The sequence below is a fragment of the Sus scrofa genome, chromosome 16 (assembly GCF_054392235.1).
Source record: "Sus scrofa isolate SSC_HxYL_T2T_F1_AM1 chromosome 16, Sscrofa_HxYL_maternal_Yorkshire_Landrace_v2.0, whole genome shotgun sequence".
Lineage (NCBI taxonomy): Eukaryota > Metazoa > Chordata > Mammalia > Artiodactyla > Suidae > Sus > Sus scrofa.
In genome coordinates, this window is record NC_139398.1 from 77,942,629 (window position 1) to 77,958,373 (window position 15,745).

Consider the following 15,745-nt stretch of genomic DNA (forward strand, 5'->3'; position numbering starts at 1 on the left):
AAGGCCATCCAGCCAGTAGCAGGTATCCCAAAGCACAGATCCCAAGCCAAGCTTCCCCTGGGCCCCAGGCCCAGGCAGGGGTTTTCAAGGGTGGACAGTGGGAGGCAGCTGCTCTGGTGGGGACTTGACCTAGTCTGGGCAATCCGAGAGGGCTTCCTGGAGAAGGTGACATTTGAGCTGAGACATGAGGGCTGAGCAGTGGGAGGGGCTTTCTGGCCCAGGGACCTAGTGGTGGGGAGGGTTTGTGATGGGGAGAGCCCAGGGAGAAGGAACTTCACAGCCTATTTGTCTGAGGCCCAGAGCCATGAAAATAGCCTGGAGATCCAGGAGGGGCCAGACCAGGATGCAGGCCTCAGTCAGGACTTTGGTCTCTGCGATGGCTGGGAATGGGGCGGTGGTGGGGCAGGGTGACATGATCAGGTCTACCATCTACAAGTTTGCCACTTTGGGGTCCCTTTAGGCAGGAGGGAGGCGCAGTGCCTGAGAGGGACCCAGGGATGTTTCTGGGGCTCTTAATCTATATTTTGATCCTGGCTGGAGATTACATAGTTCTTTTCACTTGTGATAATTCATCTGGTTATATATTGATGATTCATGTTTTTATATGTATAGTAAAGGCCAATTAAAAAATAGTTTTAAAAAGTGAAAGACTCACTCTAGTGGCATTGATTGGCTGGGCATGAGACTGGGTGCACAGACATTCCAGTTAGAAGGTTTAGAGGGAAGGTGACAGTAGCTTGGAGAAAAGGGTGGCAATGATGGGGTGAAGCCGATGATGAATGTGTAGAAGAGAAAATAGACAGGACTTGGGGAACAGTTGCCAGTGAGTGCTGGTAGAGGATGACCCCACCCCCACACCCCCGCAGCTGCCCAGTGTTTGGTTTATGCAACCTGATTAATGGGAGTGCCCCCCCTGAAGATGGGAGCAATGTGCCAGAGTGGTGCGGTGCTGGGTGAGGTAGAGCTGGGGCAAAGCAGACATGGCCTGTTCACAGGACCCTGTGCTGAGAGGCCCAGTGTTTCCAGGCTGATGAGGCTTCTGACCAGATCATCCCCCTCCATGTGCACAGGCTTGCACGTGCGTGCATGCGCACACACACAGAGTGCTCATTTTGCACAGCAAGCCAGAGAAGGAGCATAGCATTTCCTTACTGCAACCTGACATCTGCACCCAGCTGTTGCTTCCCCCAGAAGGTCTCTGTCCTGGCCTCCAGCAGCCACTGTGATTTGGCAGCTGTCTAGGCTAGAAGGGTGTGGGATTGCATTGTCCTTCAGGGAAGGGATGGAGCTGGAGAACGTGGCTTTTTGATCACAAAAATCTGCTGCTCTGTTTTTAAAATTATTTTTTATTATTTTTAAAATTCAATGAATTTTATTATATTTATACTTGTACAACGATCATCACAACCTAATTTTAGAACATTTCCATCCCAAACCCCTAGCCCAGCCCTCTCCCGAAACCTGTCCCTTTTGGTAACCGTAGGTTTTTCAAAGTCTGTGAATCACTTTCTGTTTCGCAAATAAGTTCATTGTATCCTTTTCTTTCTTTCTTTCTTTCTTTTTTAAAAATTTTATTTATTTTTATTTTTTTTCCACTGTACAGCATGGGGACCAAGTTACACATATGTGTATACATACTATTTCCTCCCATTGTTGTGTCGCAATGTGAGCATCTAGACATAGTTCTCAATGCTACACAGCAGGATCTCATGGTAAATCTATTCCAAGAGCAATAGTTTGCATCGTTAACCCCAAGCTCCCCCATTCCTCCCACTCCCTCCCTCTCCCCCCAGGCGGCCACAAGTCTGTTCTCCAAGTCCATGATTTTCTTTTCTGTGGAAACATTCCTTTCTGCTGTATATTAGATTCCAGTTATAAGTGATATCATATGGTATTTATCTTTCTCTTTCTGACTTATTTCACTCAGTATGAGAGTCTCTAGCTCCATCCATGTTGCTGCAAATGGCATTATTTCATTCTTTTTATGGCTGAGTAGTATTCCATTGTATATATATACCACATCTTCCTAATCGAATCATCTGTTGATGGACACTTAGGTTGTTTCCAGCTCTTGGCTATTGTGAACAGAGCTGCAATGAACATGCGGGTGCATGTGTCTTTTTTAAGGAACATTTTGTCTGGAGATACGCCCAAGAGTGGGATTGCTGGGTCATATGGTAGTTCTATGTATGGATTTCTAAGGTACCTCCATACTGTTCTCCGTAGTGGCTATACCAGCTTACATTCCCAGCAACAGTGCAGGAGGGTTCCCTTTTCTCCACACCCCCTCCAGCACTTGTTATTTGTGAACTTATTAATGATGGCCATTCTTAGTGGCGTGAGGTGGTATCTCATGATAGTTTTGATTTGCATTTCTCTTATAATCAGGGATGTTAAGCATTTTTTCATGTGCTTGTTAGCTATCTGTATATCTTCCTTGGAGAATGGTCTATTCAGGTCGTTTGCCCATTGTTCAATGGGGTTGTTAGCTTTTTTGCTGTTGTATAAGTTGCTTGTATATTCTAGAGATTAAGCGCTTGTTCATTGCATCATTTGAAACTATTTTCTCCCATTCTGTAAGTTGTCTGTTTGTTTTCTTTTTGGTTTCCTTTGCTGTGCAAAAGCTTGTCAGTTTGATTAGGTCCCGTTAGAACTGCCAAAGCAATCGTGAGAAACAAAAACCAAGCAGGAGGCATAACTCTTCCAGACTTCAAGCAGTATTACAAAGCCACAGTCATCAAAATATTGTGGTACTGGTACCAAAACAGACAGACAGACCAATGGAGCAGAATAGAGAACCCAGAAATAAATCCTGACACCTATGGTCAATTTCTTTTTGACAAAGGAGGCAAGTGCATAAAATGGGAAAAAGAAAGTCTATTCAGCAAGAATTGCTGGGAAAACTGGACAGCTGCATGCAAATCAATGAAAATAGAACACACCCTCACACCATGCACAAAAATAAACTCAAAATGGCTGAAAGAGTTAAATATAAGACAAGACACCATCAAACTCCTAGAAGAGAACATAGGCAAAATATTCTCTGACATCAACCTCATGAATATTTTCTCATGTCATTCTCCCAAGGCAACAGAAATAAGTGTATCCTTTTCTTATAGATTCCACATATAAGTGATAGCACATGACATTTGTGTCTCACTGTCTAACTTCACTTAGCATGATAATTTCTAGGTCCATCCATGTTACTGCCAATGCCATTATTTCATTCCTTTTTATGTCTGAGTAATATTTCATTGTGTATATGTACCACATCTTCTTTATCCACTCCTCTGTCAATGGACATTTAAGTTGCTTCCATTTCTTGGCTATTGTATATAGCCAAGCAGCAAACATTGGGGTACATGTATCTTTTTGAGTCATGGTTTTCTCTGGATGGATGCCCAGGAGTGGGATTCCTAGATCACATGGTAATTCTATTTTTAGTTTTTTGAGGAATCTCCATACTGTTTTCCATAGTGGTTGCACCAGTTAACATTCCCACCAGCAGTATAAGAGGGTTCCCTTTTCTCCACACCCTCTCCAGCATTTATTGTTTGTAGACTTTTTGATGATGGCCATTCTGGCTGGTATAAGGTGGTACCTCATATAGTTTTGGTTTGCATTTCTCTAGTAATTAGTGATGCATCTTTTCATGTGTTTTTTGGCTATCTGTATGTCTATATGTCTTCACTGGAGAATTATCTGTTTAGATCATCTGCCCATTTTTTTTTCTTTTGGATTTTGAGGGCAGTACCCATGGATGGCATACGGGAGTTCCCAGACTAGGGGTTGATTCAGAGCCACAGCCACAGCAATGGGGGATCTGAGCCATGTCCACGACCTGCTCCACAGCTCATGGTAATGCTAGATCCTTAACCCACTGAGCAAGGCCAGGGGTCGAATCTGTGTCCTCATGGGTACTAGTTGGGTTTATTACCGCTAAGCCGTAGTGGGAACTCCCTGCCCATTTGTGATGTTTTTTTTGTTCTGTTTTTTGGATTGGTTTTGTGTGTGTGTGTATCAAGCTGCAGGAGGTGTTTATATATTTTGGAGATTAATCCCTTGTAAGTTGCTTCATTTGCAAACATTTTCTCTCATTCTGTGGGTTGTCGTTTCGTTTTGTTTAGGGTTTCCTTTGCTGTGCACAAACTTTCAAGTTTAGTTAGGTCCCATTTGTTTATTTTTGTTTTTATTGTTACCTCTAGGGGGTGGATCTGAGAAGATATTGCCGTGGTTTATGTCAAAGAATGTTCAGCCTGTGTTTCTTCTAAGAGTTTTATAGTATTTAGTATTGTGGTCTTTAATCTATTTTGAGTTTATTTTTTGTGTAGGGTGTTAGGGAGTGTTCTAATTTCATTCTTTTACATGTAGCTGTCCAGTTTTCCCAGCACCACTTATTGAAGGGACTGTCTTTTCTCTATTGGATTTTCTTGCCTCCTTTGTCATAGATTAGTTGACTGTAGGTGTGTGGTTTTAATTCTGGGCTTTCTATCCTATTCCACTGATCTATATTCTCTTTTTGGGCCAGTACCATGCTGTTTTGATTACTGTAACTTTGTAGTATAGTCTGATGTCAGGGATCCTGATTCCTCCAGCTCTGTTTTTCTTTCTCAGGATTGTTTTGTCTATTCTAGGTGTTTTGCGATTCCAAACTTTAAAATAATTTGTTCCAGTTCTGTGAAAAATGCCATTGGTAATTTGATAGGGATTGCATTGAATCTATAGTTTTCCTCTCTTCCCACTTTCTGGAGAGTATTTATCAGAAATGGGTGTTGGATTTTGTCAAAAGCTTTTTCTGCATCTATTGAGAGGATTGATTTTTATTCTTCTTTTGTTAATATGGTGTATCCCACTGATTGATTTGCCAGTAATGAAAAATCCTTGCATCCCTGGGATAAATCCCACTTGATTGTGATGTATGATCCTGATCCTTTTAATGTATTGCTGGATTCGGTTTGCTAGTATTTTGTTGAGGATTTTTGCATCTGTGTTCATCAGTAATACTGGCCACTAATTTTCCCTCCTTTTTTTTGGTGATTTCTTTGTCTGGTTTTGGTATCAGGGTGATGGTGGCCTCATAGAATGACTTCGGGTGTGTTCCTTCCTCTCCAATTTTTTGGAATAGTTTCAGAAGTTTAGGTGTTAACTCTTCTCTAAATCATTGATAGAATTTGCTTGTGAAGCCATCTGGTCCTGGACTTTCGTTGTTGGACATTTTTAAATAGCACTTTCAATTTCAGTACTTGTAATTGATCTCATCTTTTCTATTTCATCTTGGTTTAATCTTGGAAGATTGCTTTTCTAAGAATTTGTCCATTTCTTCTAGGTTGTCCATTTTATTGGCATATAGTTGCTTAGAGTAGACTCTTTTGATCCTTTGTATTTCTGGGATATCTTTTGTAACTTCTTTTTCATTTCTAATTTTATTTGAGTCCTCTCTCTCTTGTTCTTGATGAGTCTGGCTAAGGGTTTATCAACTTTGTTGATCTTTTGAACGAACCAGTTTTAGTTTCATTGATCTTTTCTGTGATTTTCTTCATTTCTATTTCATTTATTTCTGCTCTGGTCATTATTTCTTTCCTTCTGCTAACCTTGGTTTTTGTCTGTTCTTTCTCTTGCTGCTTTAGGTGTAAAGTTAGGTTGTTTATTTGAGATTTTTCTTGTTTCCTGAGGTAGTCTTGTATTACTATAAACTTCCCTCTTAGAACTATTTTTGCTGCATACCACAGGTTTTTGGATTGTTGTGTCTGTTGTCATTTGCTTCTAGGTATTCTGTAATTTACTCTTTGATTTCTTCAGTGATCCATTGCTTATTTATAGTATGTTGTTTAGTCTCCCTATGTTTGTGTTTTTCATGTTTTTTTTTTCTCATGTTGATTTCTATTCTTACAGCATTGTGGTCAGAAAAGATGCTTGATATGATTTCAATTTTCTTAAATTTACCAAGGCTTCATTTGTGGCCCATATGTGATCTATCCCAGAGATATCTATTGATGTGCACTTGAGAAGAATGTGTATTCTGTTGCTTTTGGATGGAATGTTCAATAAATATCTATTGTCCATCTGGTCTAACGCATCATTTAATGCCCATGTTGATTTTCTGTCTGGATGATCTGTCCATTGCTGTAAGTGAAGTGTTAAAACCCCCTGCTATTATTGTGTTATTGTCAATTTCTCCTTTTAAGGTCATTAGCAGTTGCCTTATATATTGAGATGATCCTATGTTGGGTGCGTATGTATTTACAATTATTTTTTCTTCTTGGATTGATCCTTTGATTATTATGTAATGTCCTTCTTTGTCTCTTATAATGTTATTTTAAGGTCCATTTTGTCTGATATAAGTATTGCTACTCCAACTTTCTTTGATTTCCATTTTCATGGAATATTTTCTTCCATCCTCTCACTTTCAACTCGTTTATGTCCCTAGGAGTAAAGTGGGTCTCTTGCAGGCAGCATATATATAGTTCTTGGTTTTGTATCCATTCAGCCAATCTATGTCTTTTGATTGGGGCATTTAGTCCATTTACCTTTAAGGTAATTATTGATATGTATGTTCTTATTGACATTTTATTAATTGTTTTGCATTTGTTTTTGTTGGTCTTTTTTCTTCCCTTCTCTTGTGGTTTGATAACCATCTTTAGTACTGTGTTTTGATTGCTTGTTCTTATTTGTGTGTGTGTCTATTATAGATTTTTGGTTTGCAGTTATCATGAAGCTTTGATATAGGAGTCTATATTTATACCAGATTGTTTTAAGTTGTTGGTCTCTTAACTGCAAATGCATCTCTAGTGTCCTGCATTTGTACCCTCCTCTTCTTATGATTTCTGATTTTGGTAGCATATTTGTGTGTGGATGATTTCCTATTGTTATTGTATGTATACCTTTACTGGTGAGCCTTGTCATTTGTAATATTTTCATTTCTAGTTGTGGCCTTTTCTTTTCCACCTAGAGAAGTTCCTTTAGTATTTGTCGTAAAGCTGATTTAGTGACGCTGAATTCTCTTAGCTTTTGCTTGTCTGGAAAGCTTTTGATTTCTCCTTAAAATCTGAGTGAGAGCCTTGCTGGGTAGAGTAATCTTGGTTGGAGGTTTTTTCCTTTCATCACTTTAAGTATATCATGCCACTCTCTTCTGGCCTGCAGAGTTTCTCCTGAAAAATCTGCCAATAATCTTATCAGGGTTCCTTTGTATGTTATTTGTTTCTTTTCCCTAGCTGCTTTCAATATTAAAACCTTCTCTTTTGCTGTAATTTTTGTCAATTTGATTAATTTGTGTCTCAGGGTGTTTCTCTTTGGGTTTATTTTATATGGTACTCATTGTGCTTCCTGGATTTGAGTGAGTGATTCCTTTCCTGTGTTAGGGAAGTTTTAGCTGTTACCTCTTCATATATTTTCTCTGGCCCTTCCTCCCTTCTCCTTCTGGCACCCCTATAATATGGATGTTGGTGTGTTTAAAGTTGTTCCAGAGTTCTCTTGCACTGTCTTAATTTCTTTGCAGTCTTTTTTCTTTTTTCTGTTCTGCATCAGTGATTTCTACTAGTTTGTCTTCCACCTCACTTATTTGTTCTGCTCCCTGTAATCTGCTGTTGGTTCTGCTAGTGAATTTTTTGTTTGAGTTACTGTATTTTGCATCTCTGCTTACTTAATCTTTAAGTCTTCTGTTTCTTTGTTCAGTGTTTCTTATAATTTATCAGTCTTTGCCTCCATTTTATTTCCAAGATCTTGAATCATCTTTACTATCATAGTCTAAAGTCTTTTTCATGGAGGTTAGTAATCTCCAGATCAGTTAGCTGTTTTTCTGCTTTTTTTTTTTTTTTCCTGTTCCTTTATCTGAGTCCTAATTCTCAATCTTTTCATTTTGTATAGCTTTTTAGTGTGGACACCTTTTTGCAGACAGTAGGGTTGTAGCCTCTCTTGCTTCTGATATCTGCCCCCCTTGTGGCTGAATTTGGTACCAAGTGCTTGCTGCAGTCTTCCTGAAGGGAGGGACTGGTGCCTGCCCACTGGTAGGTGGAGCTGATTCTTATCCCGTCTTTCTTTTGGCAGCCTGTTTGCTTATGGGTGGGACTGTGTTCCCACCTGGTTTGTTGTTTGACTGGGGCTTTTCAACTCTGATGGGTGGGGCCAGATTTTTCCAAAATGGGCACCTCTATAGGAGTTTCAACTGATGATTATTCCTGAGACCTTTGCCTCCAGTGTCCTCCACCCATAATGAGCCACAATCATCTGGTTTTCCTAGGAGATTTTCCAAGAACCACAATCAGGTCTGACCCAGATTCCTATGGAATCTCTGCTTTGACCCAGTGCACACAAAAGCCTGTGTGCACCTTTCAAGCATGGAGTCTCCATTTTCCCCAGTCCTGTGGAGCTCCTGCACACAAGTCCCGCTGGTCCTCAGTGTCAAATGCTCTGGGGGCCCCTCCTCTCAATGCTAGATCCCCAGGCATGGGAACCTGACTTGGGGCTCAGAACTCTCCCATGTGTGAGCCTCTGTGATATAATTACCTTTCAGTCTGTGGGCCACCCACCTGGTGGTTATGGGGTTGCATATATCATGTAATCACCCCTCCTATCTTGATGTGGCCTCTCCTTTGCCTTTTGGAGTAGGATATCTTTTTTTTTTTTTTTTGTCTTTTTTTTTTTTTTTTTTTGCTATTTCTTGGGCCGCGGGGGGCCGCTCCCGCAGCATATGGAGGTTCCCAGGCTAGGGGTTGAATCGGAGCTGCAGCCACCAGCCTATGCCAGAGCCACAGCAGTGCTGGATCCGAGCCGCGTCTGCAACCTACACCACAGCTCACGGTAACGCCAGATCATTAACCCACTGAGCAAGGGCAGGGATCGAACCTGCAACCTCATGGTTCCTAGTTGGATTCGTTAACCACTGCGCCACGACGGGAACTCCTGGAGTAGGATATCTTTTGATGGTTTCTATTTTGTTGAAAGTTTCTCAGCAGTTGGTTGTAACTTTGCTGTCTTCATGAGAGAAGGTGAGCTCCAGTTCTTCCACTCTGCCTTCTTAATCACCTTTGCTTCTTTTTTTAATTTCTGCTCTAAGTTCTCCTCTGACTGAGAGGTTTCTTTCAGAAAATCTCTGATTTACTACCCGCCTCCCCCACTCCCTGCCACCCCTTGCTTACCTTTTAGCCATTTTTATGCTTCCTAGTGAGCTTATCAAGAAGGCCATCCAGGACAGCAAGCACTGTAACTCCCATCTATGGACTTGACTTCTTTCTTGCACCCTGCAAGCTCTGGGATCTATGGGTGGTAGCAAGGTCCATTCTTTGCCCCTAAAAAAAAATTTTTTTTGAGCACAGAAGAAATACATAGTTATTTACAATTTTTTGACTAGTGTTAAATTTTATTATGTATTCAACTAATATGTGTAGAGTGATTACTGTATACTAGGCAACATTCTGGAAGCTTGATCTGTATCACTGAATCAAATAGAAAAGGACCTCTGCTTCTGTTTCTGGTCTGGTGAGGGATGAGAGGTAGAATATAAAATAATAGGTGGTATAATATGGTAGAATGGGATAAATGATAATATTCCCCCCCACACACCAAAAAGAAAAAAGGTAGATTAGGATCATGGGGTCTGGGAATGCTGGGTAGGAACAGAGGTGTTATAATTTTATTTTTAATTGAAATATAGTTAGTTTATAATGTATTAGATTCTGATGATGTTCAGAATACACACACATACACATTGTATACATAATGTATGTGAATATTCTTTTTTTTTGTTTTTTGGTTTTTTTTTTTTGGTCTTATGTCTATTTAGGGCTGCACCCACAGCATATGGAAGTTGAATCAGAGCTGTAGCCACTGGCCTATGCCACAGCAATGTGGGATCTGAGCCATGTCCACAACTTACACCACAGCTCATGGCAATGCCAGATCCTTAACCCACTGGGCAAGGCCAGGGATCGAACCTATGTCTGCATGTATACTAGTTGGGTTTGTTAACCACTGAGACATGAGGGGAACTCCCTATATGTATATTCTTTTTCAGATTCTTTTCCATTATAGGTTATTACAACATATCGAATATAGTTCCCTGTGCTATATAGTAGATCCTTGTTGTTCTCTGTTTTATTCAGAGTAGTGTGTATCTGTTCATCCCAAACTCCTAATTTTTCCCTTTCCCCTTTGGTAACCATAAGTTTGCTTTCTATGTCTGTGAGTCTGGTGCTGTTTTGATCAATTTTTAGATTCTACACATGTGATGTCATTTGATACTGTCTTTTTCTTTCTGACTTATTTCACTCAGTATGGTAATCTCTAGGTCCATCTATGTTGCTGTAAATGCATTATTTCATTCTTTTTTATGGCTGAGTAGTATTCCTGTGTGTGTGTGTGTGTGTGTGTGTGTACACACATTACATCTTCTTTATTCATTAATCTGTCAGTGAACATTTAGGTTGCTTCCATGTCTTGGCTATTGTAGATAATGCTACTGTGAACACAGGGGTGCACATTAGAGTTTTCTGCAGATATATGCCCAGGAGCAGACTTATTGGATCATATGGTAATTATTTTTAGTTTTCTAAGGAACCTCTCTACACTACACTGCTGTTCTCTGTAGTAGCTGCATCAGTTTATATTCCCACCAACATTGTAAGAGGATTCCCTTTTCTCCACACCCTTCCAGCATTTATTATTTGTAGATTTTTTGATGATGGCCATTTTGACCAGTGTGAGGTAATACCTCATTGTTGTTTTGATTTGCATTTCTCTAATAATTAGCAATGTTGAGCATCATTTCATGTGCCTGTTGGCCATCTGTATGTCTTCTTTGGAGAAATATCTGTTTAAGTCTTTTTTTTTATATTAGGTTGCTTTTCTTTTTAATATTGAGCTTTATGAGTTGTTCATATATTTTGGAAATTAAGCCCTTTTTGGTCTAATTATTTACAAAATTTTTCCCATTCTCTAGGAGGTTTTTTTGTTTATGATTTCCTTTGCTGTGCAAAAGCTTCTAAGTTTGATTAGGTCCCCCCCTTTTTTTTTTTTTTAATTTCTTTTTTGGTCACCTCTTGGCACATGGAGTTCCTGGGCCAGGGATCAGATCCAAGCCCAATTGTGACCTGCACAGCAATGCTGGACCCTTTAACCAGTTGTGCCTTGCTGGGATCAAACCCATATCCTGGTGTTTCAGAGATGCTGCCAATCCTATTGTATCACAGTGGGAACTCCCCCATTTGTTTATTTTTGCTTTTATTTCTTTTGCCTTAGGAGACTAATCTAAGAAATATTGGTATGATTTATGTCAGAGAATGTTTTGCCTGTGCTTTTTTTTTAGGAGTTTTCTGGTGTTATGTCTTATAGTTAAGTCTTTAAGCCATTTTGAGTTTATTTTTGTGTGTGATGTGATGGTGTTTTCTAACTTCATTGATTTACATGTAGCCGTTCAGCTTTCCCAACACCATCTGCTGAAAAGACTGTCTTTTCTTCATTGTCCGTTCTTGCCTCCTTTGTCAAAGATTAATTGACCCTAGGTGTGTGGGTTTATTTTTGGGCTGTCTGTTCTGTTCCATTGTCACATATCTGTTTTTGTGCTAATACCATGCCATTTTGATTACTGTAGCTTTGTAGTACTGTCTAAAGTTTGGGAGAGTTAGGCCTCCTGCTTTGTTCTTTTTCCTCAGGATTGCTTTAGCAACTCTGGATCTTTTATGGTTTCATATAAATTTTAGGATTATTTGTCCTAGTTCTGTGAAAAAATGTCATGGGTAATATGATAGGAATTGCATTAAGTCAGTAGATTGCTTTGGGTAGTATGGCCATTTTAATAATATTCTTTTTTTTTTTTTTTTTTTTTTGGCCATTTCTTGGGCTGCTCTCGCAGCATATGGAGGTTTCCAGGCTAGGGGTCTAATCGGAGCTGCAGCCACCAACCTACGCCAGAGCCACAGCAACGTGGGATCCGAGCCGTGTCTGCAACCTACACCAAAGCTGACAGAAATGCCAGATCCTTAACCCACTGAGCAAGGGCAGGGATCAAACCCGCAACCTCATGGTTCCTAGTCAGATTCGTTAACCACCGCACCACAACGGGAACTCCCAATATTAATTCTTCTAATGCAAGAGCATGGAATATCTTTCCATTTCTTTGAATCAATTCAGTTTTCTCTATTGACGATTTATAGTTCTTAGTGTATAAGTCTTTCACTTCCTTGGTCAATTTTTACCAAGTATTTTTTAATTTTTTGGATGGAATTTTAAGAGGGATTATTTTTCTACTTTCTCTGATATTTCATTGCTTCTTAGTGTAAAGAAATGCAACCAATATCTGTATGTTAACCATGTATCCCGCTACCTTGCTGAATTCGTTTACCAGTTCCAGTAGTTTTTTTTTTTTTTTTTTTGGTGTCTTCAGTGTTTTCTATATATAGTATCATGTCATCTGTGTCTAATGCCAGTTTACCTCTTCCATTCCAATCTGGATACCTTGTTTTTCTTTTTCTTGTCCAATTGCTGTGGCTAGGACTTCCAATACTATGTTGCATAGAATGGTGAGAGTGGGCATCCTTGTTTTATTCCAGATTTTAGCAGGAGGACTTTGAGCTTTTCACTGTTGAGTATTATGTTATGTTGGTTGCAGGTTTGTCATAAATGCCTTCTTTTTTTTTTGGTCTTTTGAGGTCTGTGTCCATGGCATATGGAGTTTGCCAGGCTAGGGGTCAAATCAGAGCTGTAGCCACCCCAGCAACACTGGATCCAAGCCGTGTCTGTGACCCACACTACAGCTCATGGCAATGCCAGATCTTTAACCCACTGAGCAAGGCCAGGGATTGAACCTGTGTCCTCATGGATATTAGTCAGATTTATTAATTACTGAGCCACGACATGAACTCTATAAATGGCTTTTATTATGCTGAAATATGTTCCCTCTATACCCAAGTTGGTGAGAGTTTTTATCATGGATGGATGTTTTATCAAATGCTTTTTCTACATTTATTGAGATGACCACATGGTTTTCTTTGGTTGAGGTATTGTATCATATTGATTGCCTGGCATATGTTTAACCATCCTTGTGACCCTGGGATGAATCCAACTTGATCATGGTGTATGATACTTTTTATAGGCTGTTGGATTCAGTTTGCTAATATTTTGTTGAGGATTTTGTATCTATATTCATTAAATATAGGGGCCTGCAATTTTCTTTTTTGGTAGTGTCTTTGTCTCATTTTGGTATGAGGGTGATGCTGGCTTCACAGAATGACTTGGGGAGTGTTCCCTCTTCTTCAGTCTTCTGGAAGAGTTTGAGAAGGACTGGTATGAGTTTTTCTTTGTGTATTTGGAGAATTCCCCAGTGAAACCACCCAGTCCTGGAGTTTTGTTTGCAGGGAGTATTTTTTAAAATTACAAATTCTATTTCACTTCTAATAATGAGTCTGTTCAAATTATCTATTCCTTCTTGATTCATCTTTGGTGAGCTATATGTTTCTAGAAACTTGCCAATTTGTTGGCATATAATTGTTCATAGTACTCTTTTATGATTTTTTTTGTATTCCTGCATTGTCAATAATTATTTCTCCTCTCTCATTTCTTATTTTTTTGTTTTGTTTTGTTTTGGATTCTCTTTCTTTTTTTCTTGGTTAGCCTAGCCATAGGTTTGTTGATTTTATCTTTTCAAAAAACTAGCTGTTGGTTTTATTGATTTTTTTTCTTTTTTTTTTAATCTGTTTTATTTGTTTCCTCTCTGATCTTATTTCCTTCCTTCTGCTGATTTTTGGTTTTGTTTGTTTCCCCTATTTATTTTAGGTGGTAGGTTAGGTTGTTTATTTGACAATTTTCTTGTTTTTTGAGGAAGGCCTTTATCACTGTGAAATTCCCTCTTAGGGCTGCTCTTGCTGCATCCCATAGATTTTGTATGGTTGTGTTTGGGGGTTGTTGTAATTTTAAATAAGGTCATCAGGGAAGGCCTTAATGAGAAGGTGGCAAACTAAAGTATATAAAAGCACAAAGAGGGAGTTCCCGTTGTGGTGCAGTGGTTAACGAATCCAACTAGGCACCATGAGGTTGCGGGTTCGGTCCCTGCCCTTGCTCAGTGGGTTAACGATCCGGCGTTGCCGTGAGCTGTGGTGTAGGTTGCAGACGAGGCTCGGATCCAGCATTGCTGTGGCTCTGGCGTAGGCCAGTGGCTACAGCTCCGATTAGACCCCTAGCCTGGGAACCTCCATATGCCGTGGAAGCGGCCCAAAGAAATAGCAAAAAGACCAAAAAAAAAATTAAAAAATTAAAAAATTAAAAAAAAATTAAAAAAAGCACAAAGAGGAGTTCACATTGTGACTCAGTGGTAACAAACCTGACTAGTATCCATGAGGATGCAGGTTCAATCCCTGGCCTTGCTCAGTGGGTTAAGGATGTGGCATAGCCAGGAACTATGGTGTAGGTCACAGACATGGCTTGGATCCTGCATTGCTGTGGCTGTGGTGTAGGCTGGCAGCTGAAGCTCTGATTCAACCCCTAACCTGGGTATCCCCTTTTTAGGTGGCCCTAAAAAGCAAAAAAAAAAAAAAAGAAAAAAACAGCCCACAAAGGAAAAACTGTGATATCCACAGACAACCGATAAGGAAAATATGATTTCTTTAAAAAAAAATTTATTTTTATTTGCACAAGTAATATACATATGTACTTGCTCTTGTTAAACTGAATGTTCACTTAGATGATCCCCCCCATGCACACCCGACTCCTAACCTCTCACTTCTGTTATCAGTTGGTCTTCATCCTTCCTGACTTTCCTCTGTACTTTTGCATTTACATTGGTGGTAAGGAGGGTGACTTATTTTCCATAAACTATCCTCTAAAGCTTGTACTTGAACTTGCAGTGACTCTTGATCATCTTTCCACCTCAGCATGTATTAACTTACTTCATTCTTTTGAAACGCTGCATCATATATCACTGCGTAGTTTTAGTAATTTGTCTACTGATGGAAATTTTGGTTATTTAAAGCTTCTTTTGCTGTCACAAACAGTGCTGCAAGGAACATCCTTGCAATTTTATTTCTGTGCACCTGTGCAAATAGTTCTCTAACGTGGAAGAGTAATAATGGAGGTGGAAATTAATTCCACTAGGAAGTGGAATTATATCTTAGGTCAGAGAATGGTCATTTCTGATTTTAATAGATCTTGCCAACTTGCTCTCCAAAAAAGGTTTCCTGAGCATGTAAACAACTATGCATACAATTTCTTTTTAAATGGGACCATTCTCTATAAAATAACATATCCACTTTCTCATCTGATTTTGACCCGTAGAATATTGTGAGCATTGTCTCTTGAACAGGCCCCTCTGGGCTGTGAGTGAAGCTTGTGGCTTTCTTCCCAGGATTTCTCCAGGCCTCGGCCACCCCAGAAGGCACTCCCGGCTAACCCTGTGCCAGGCCGCAAGAACCTCCCCAGGCCAGGTGGCCCCTCTGTACTGCAGCCCACTGCATCCAGCCCTCAGCAGACCCAGCCCCTGCCAGCACCTGCCCTAAAGGTGAGTCTTCTGAACCTCTTGAGGTAAAAGCTGGGGGAAGAGGGCTCCCAGGGGCAAAAATATGGCTGAGACAACAGACCAACCCATGCCTCTTGTAGGGCTGAACTTCCAGAACAGAAGCCAAGGAGAGACACTTAGTGTGTCTTGGTGCCTACATGACTATCCCTTAAATTGGTGACAGGGGTTTTTTGATTTCACATGAAAGGTGACTGGGAGGCTGAGCTTCAAAGCTGAGTCTGTCTGCAACCCACCAGCTGAGTGGCC

The 15,745-nt window shown here is 40.0% G+C and overlaps 1 protein-coding gene across 3 annotated transcripts in view; it reads left to right on the forward strand.

The window, feature by feature from the left end:
- The window catches only part of ADAM19 (ADAM metallopeptidase domain 19), a 99,233-nt gene that overhangs the window by 79,146 nt on the left and 4,342 nt on the right, over positions 1-15,745 (forward strand). For all 3 annotated transcript variants that reach the window (XM_085001880.1, XM_085001879.1, XM_003134106.7), the window contains exon 22: positions 15,329-15,481. In XM_085001880.1, the coding sequence (XP_084858006.1) occupies positions 15,329-15,481 (153 nt within the window). The remainder of the gene's footprint in view (positions 1-15,328; positions 15,482-15,745) is intronic.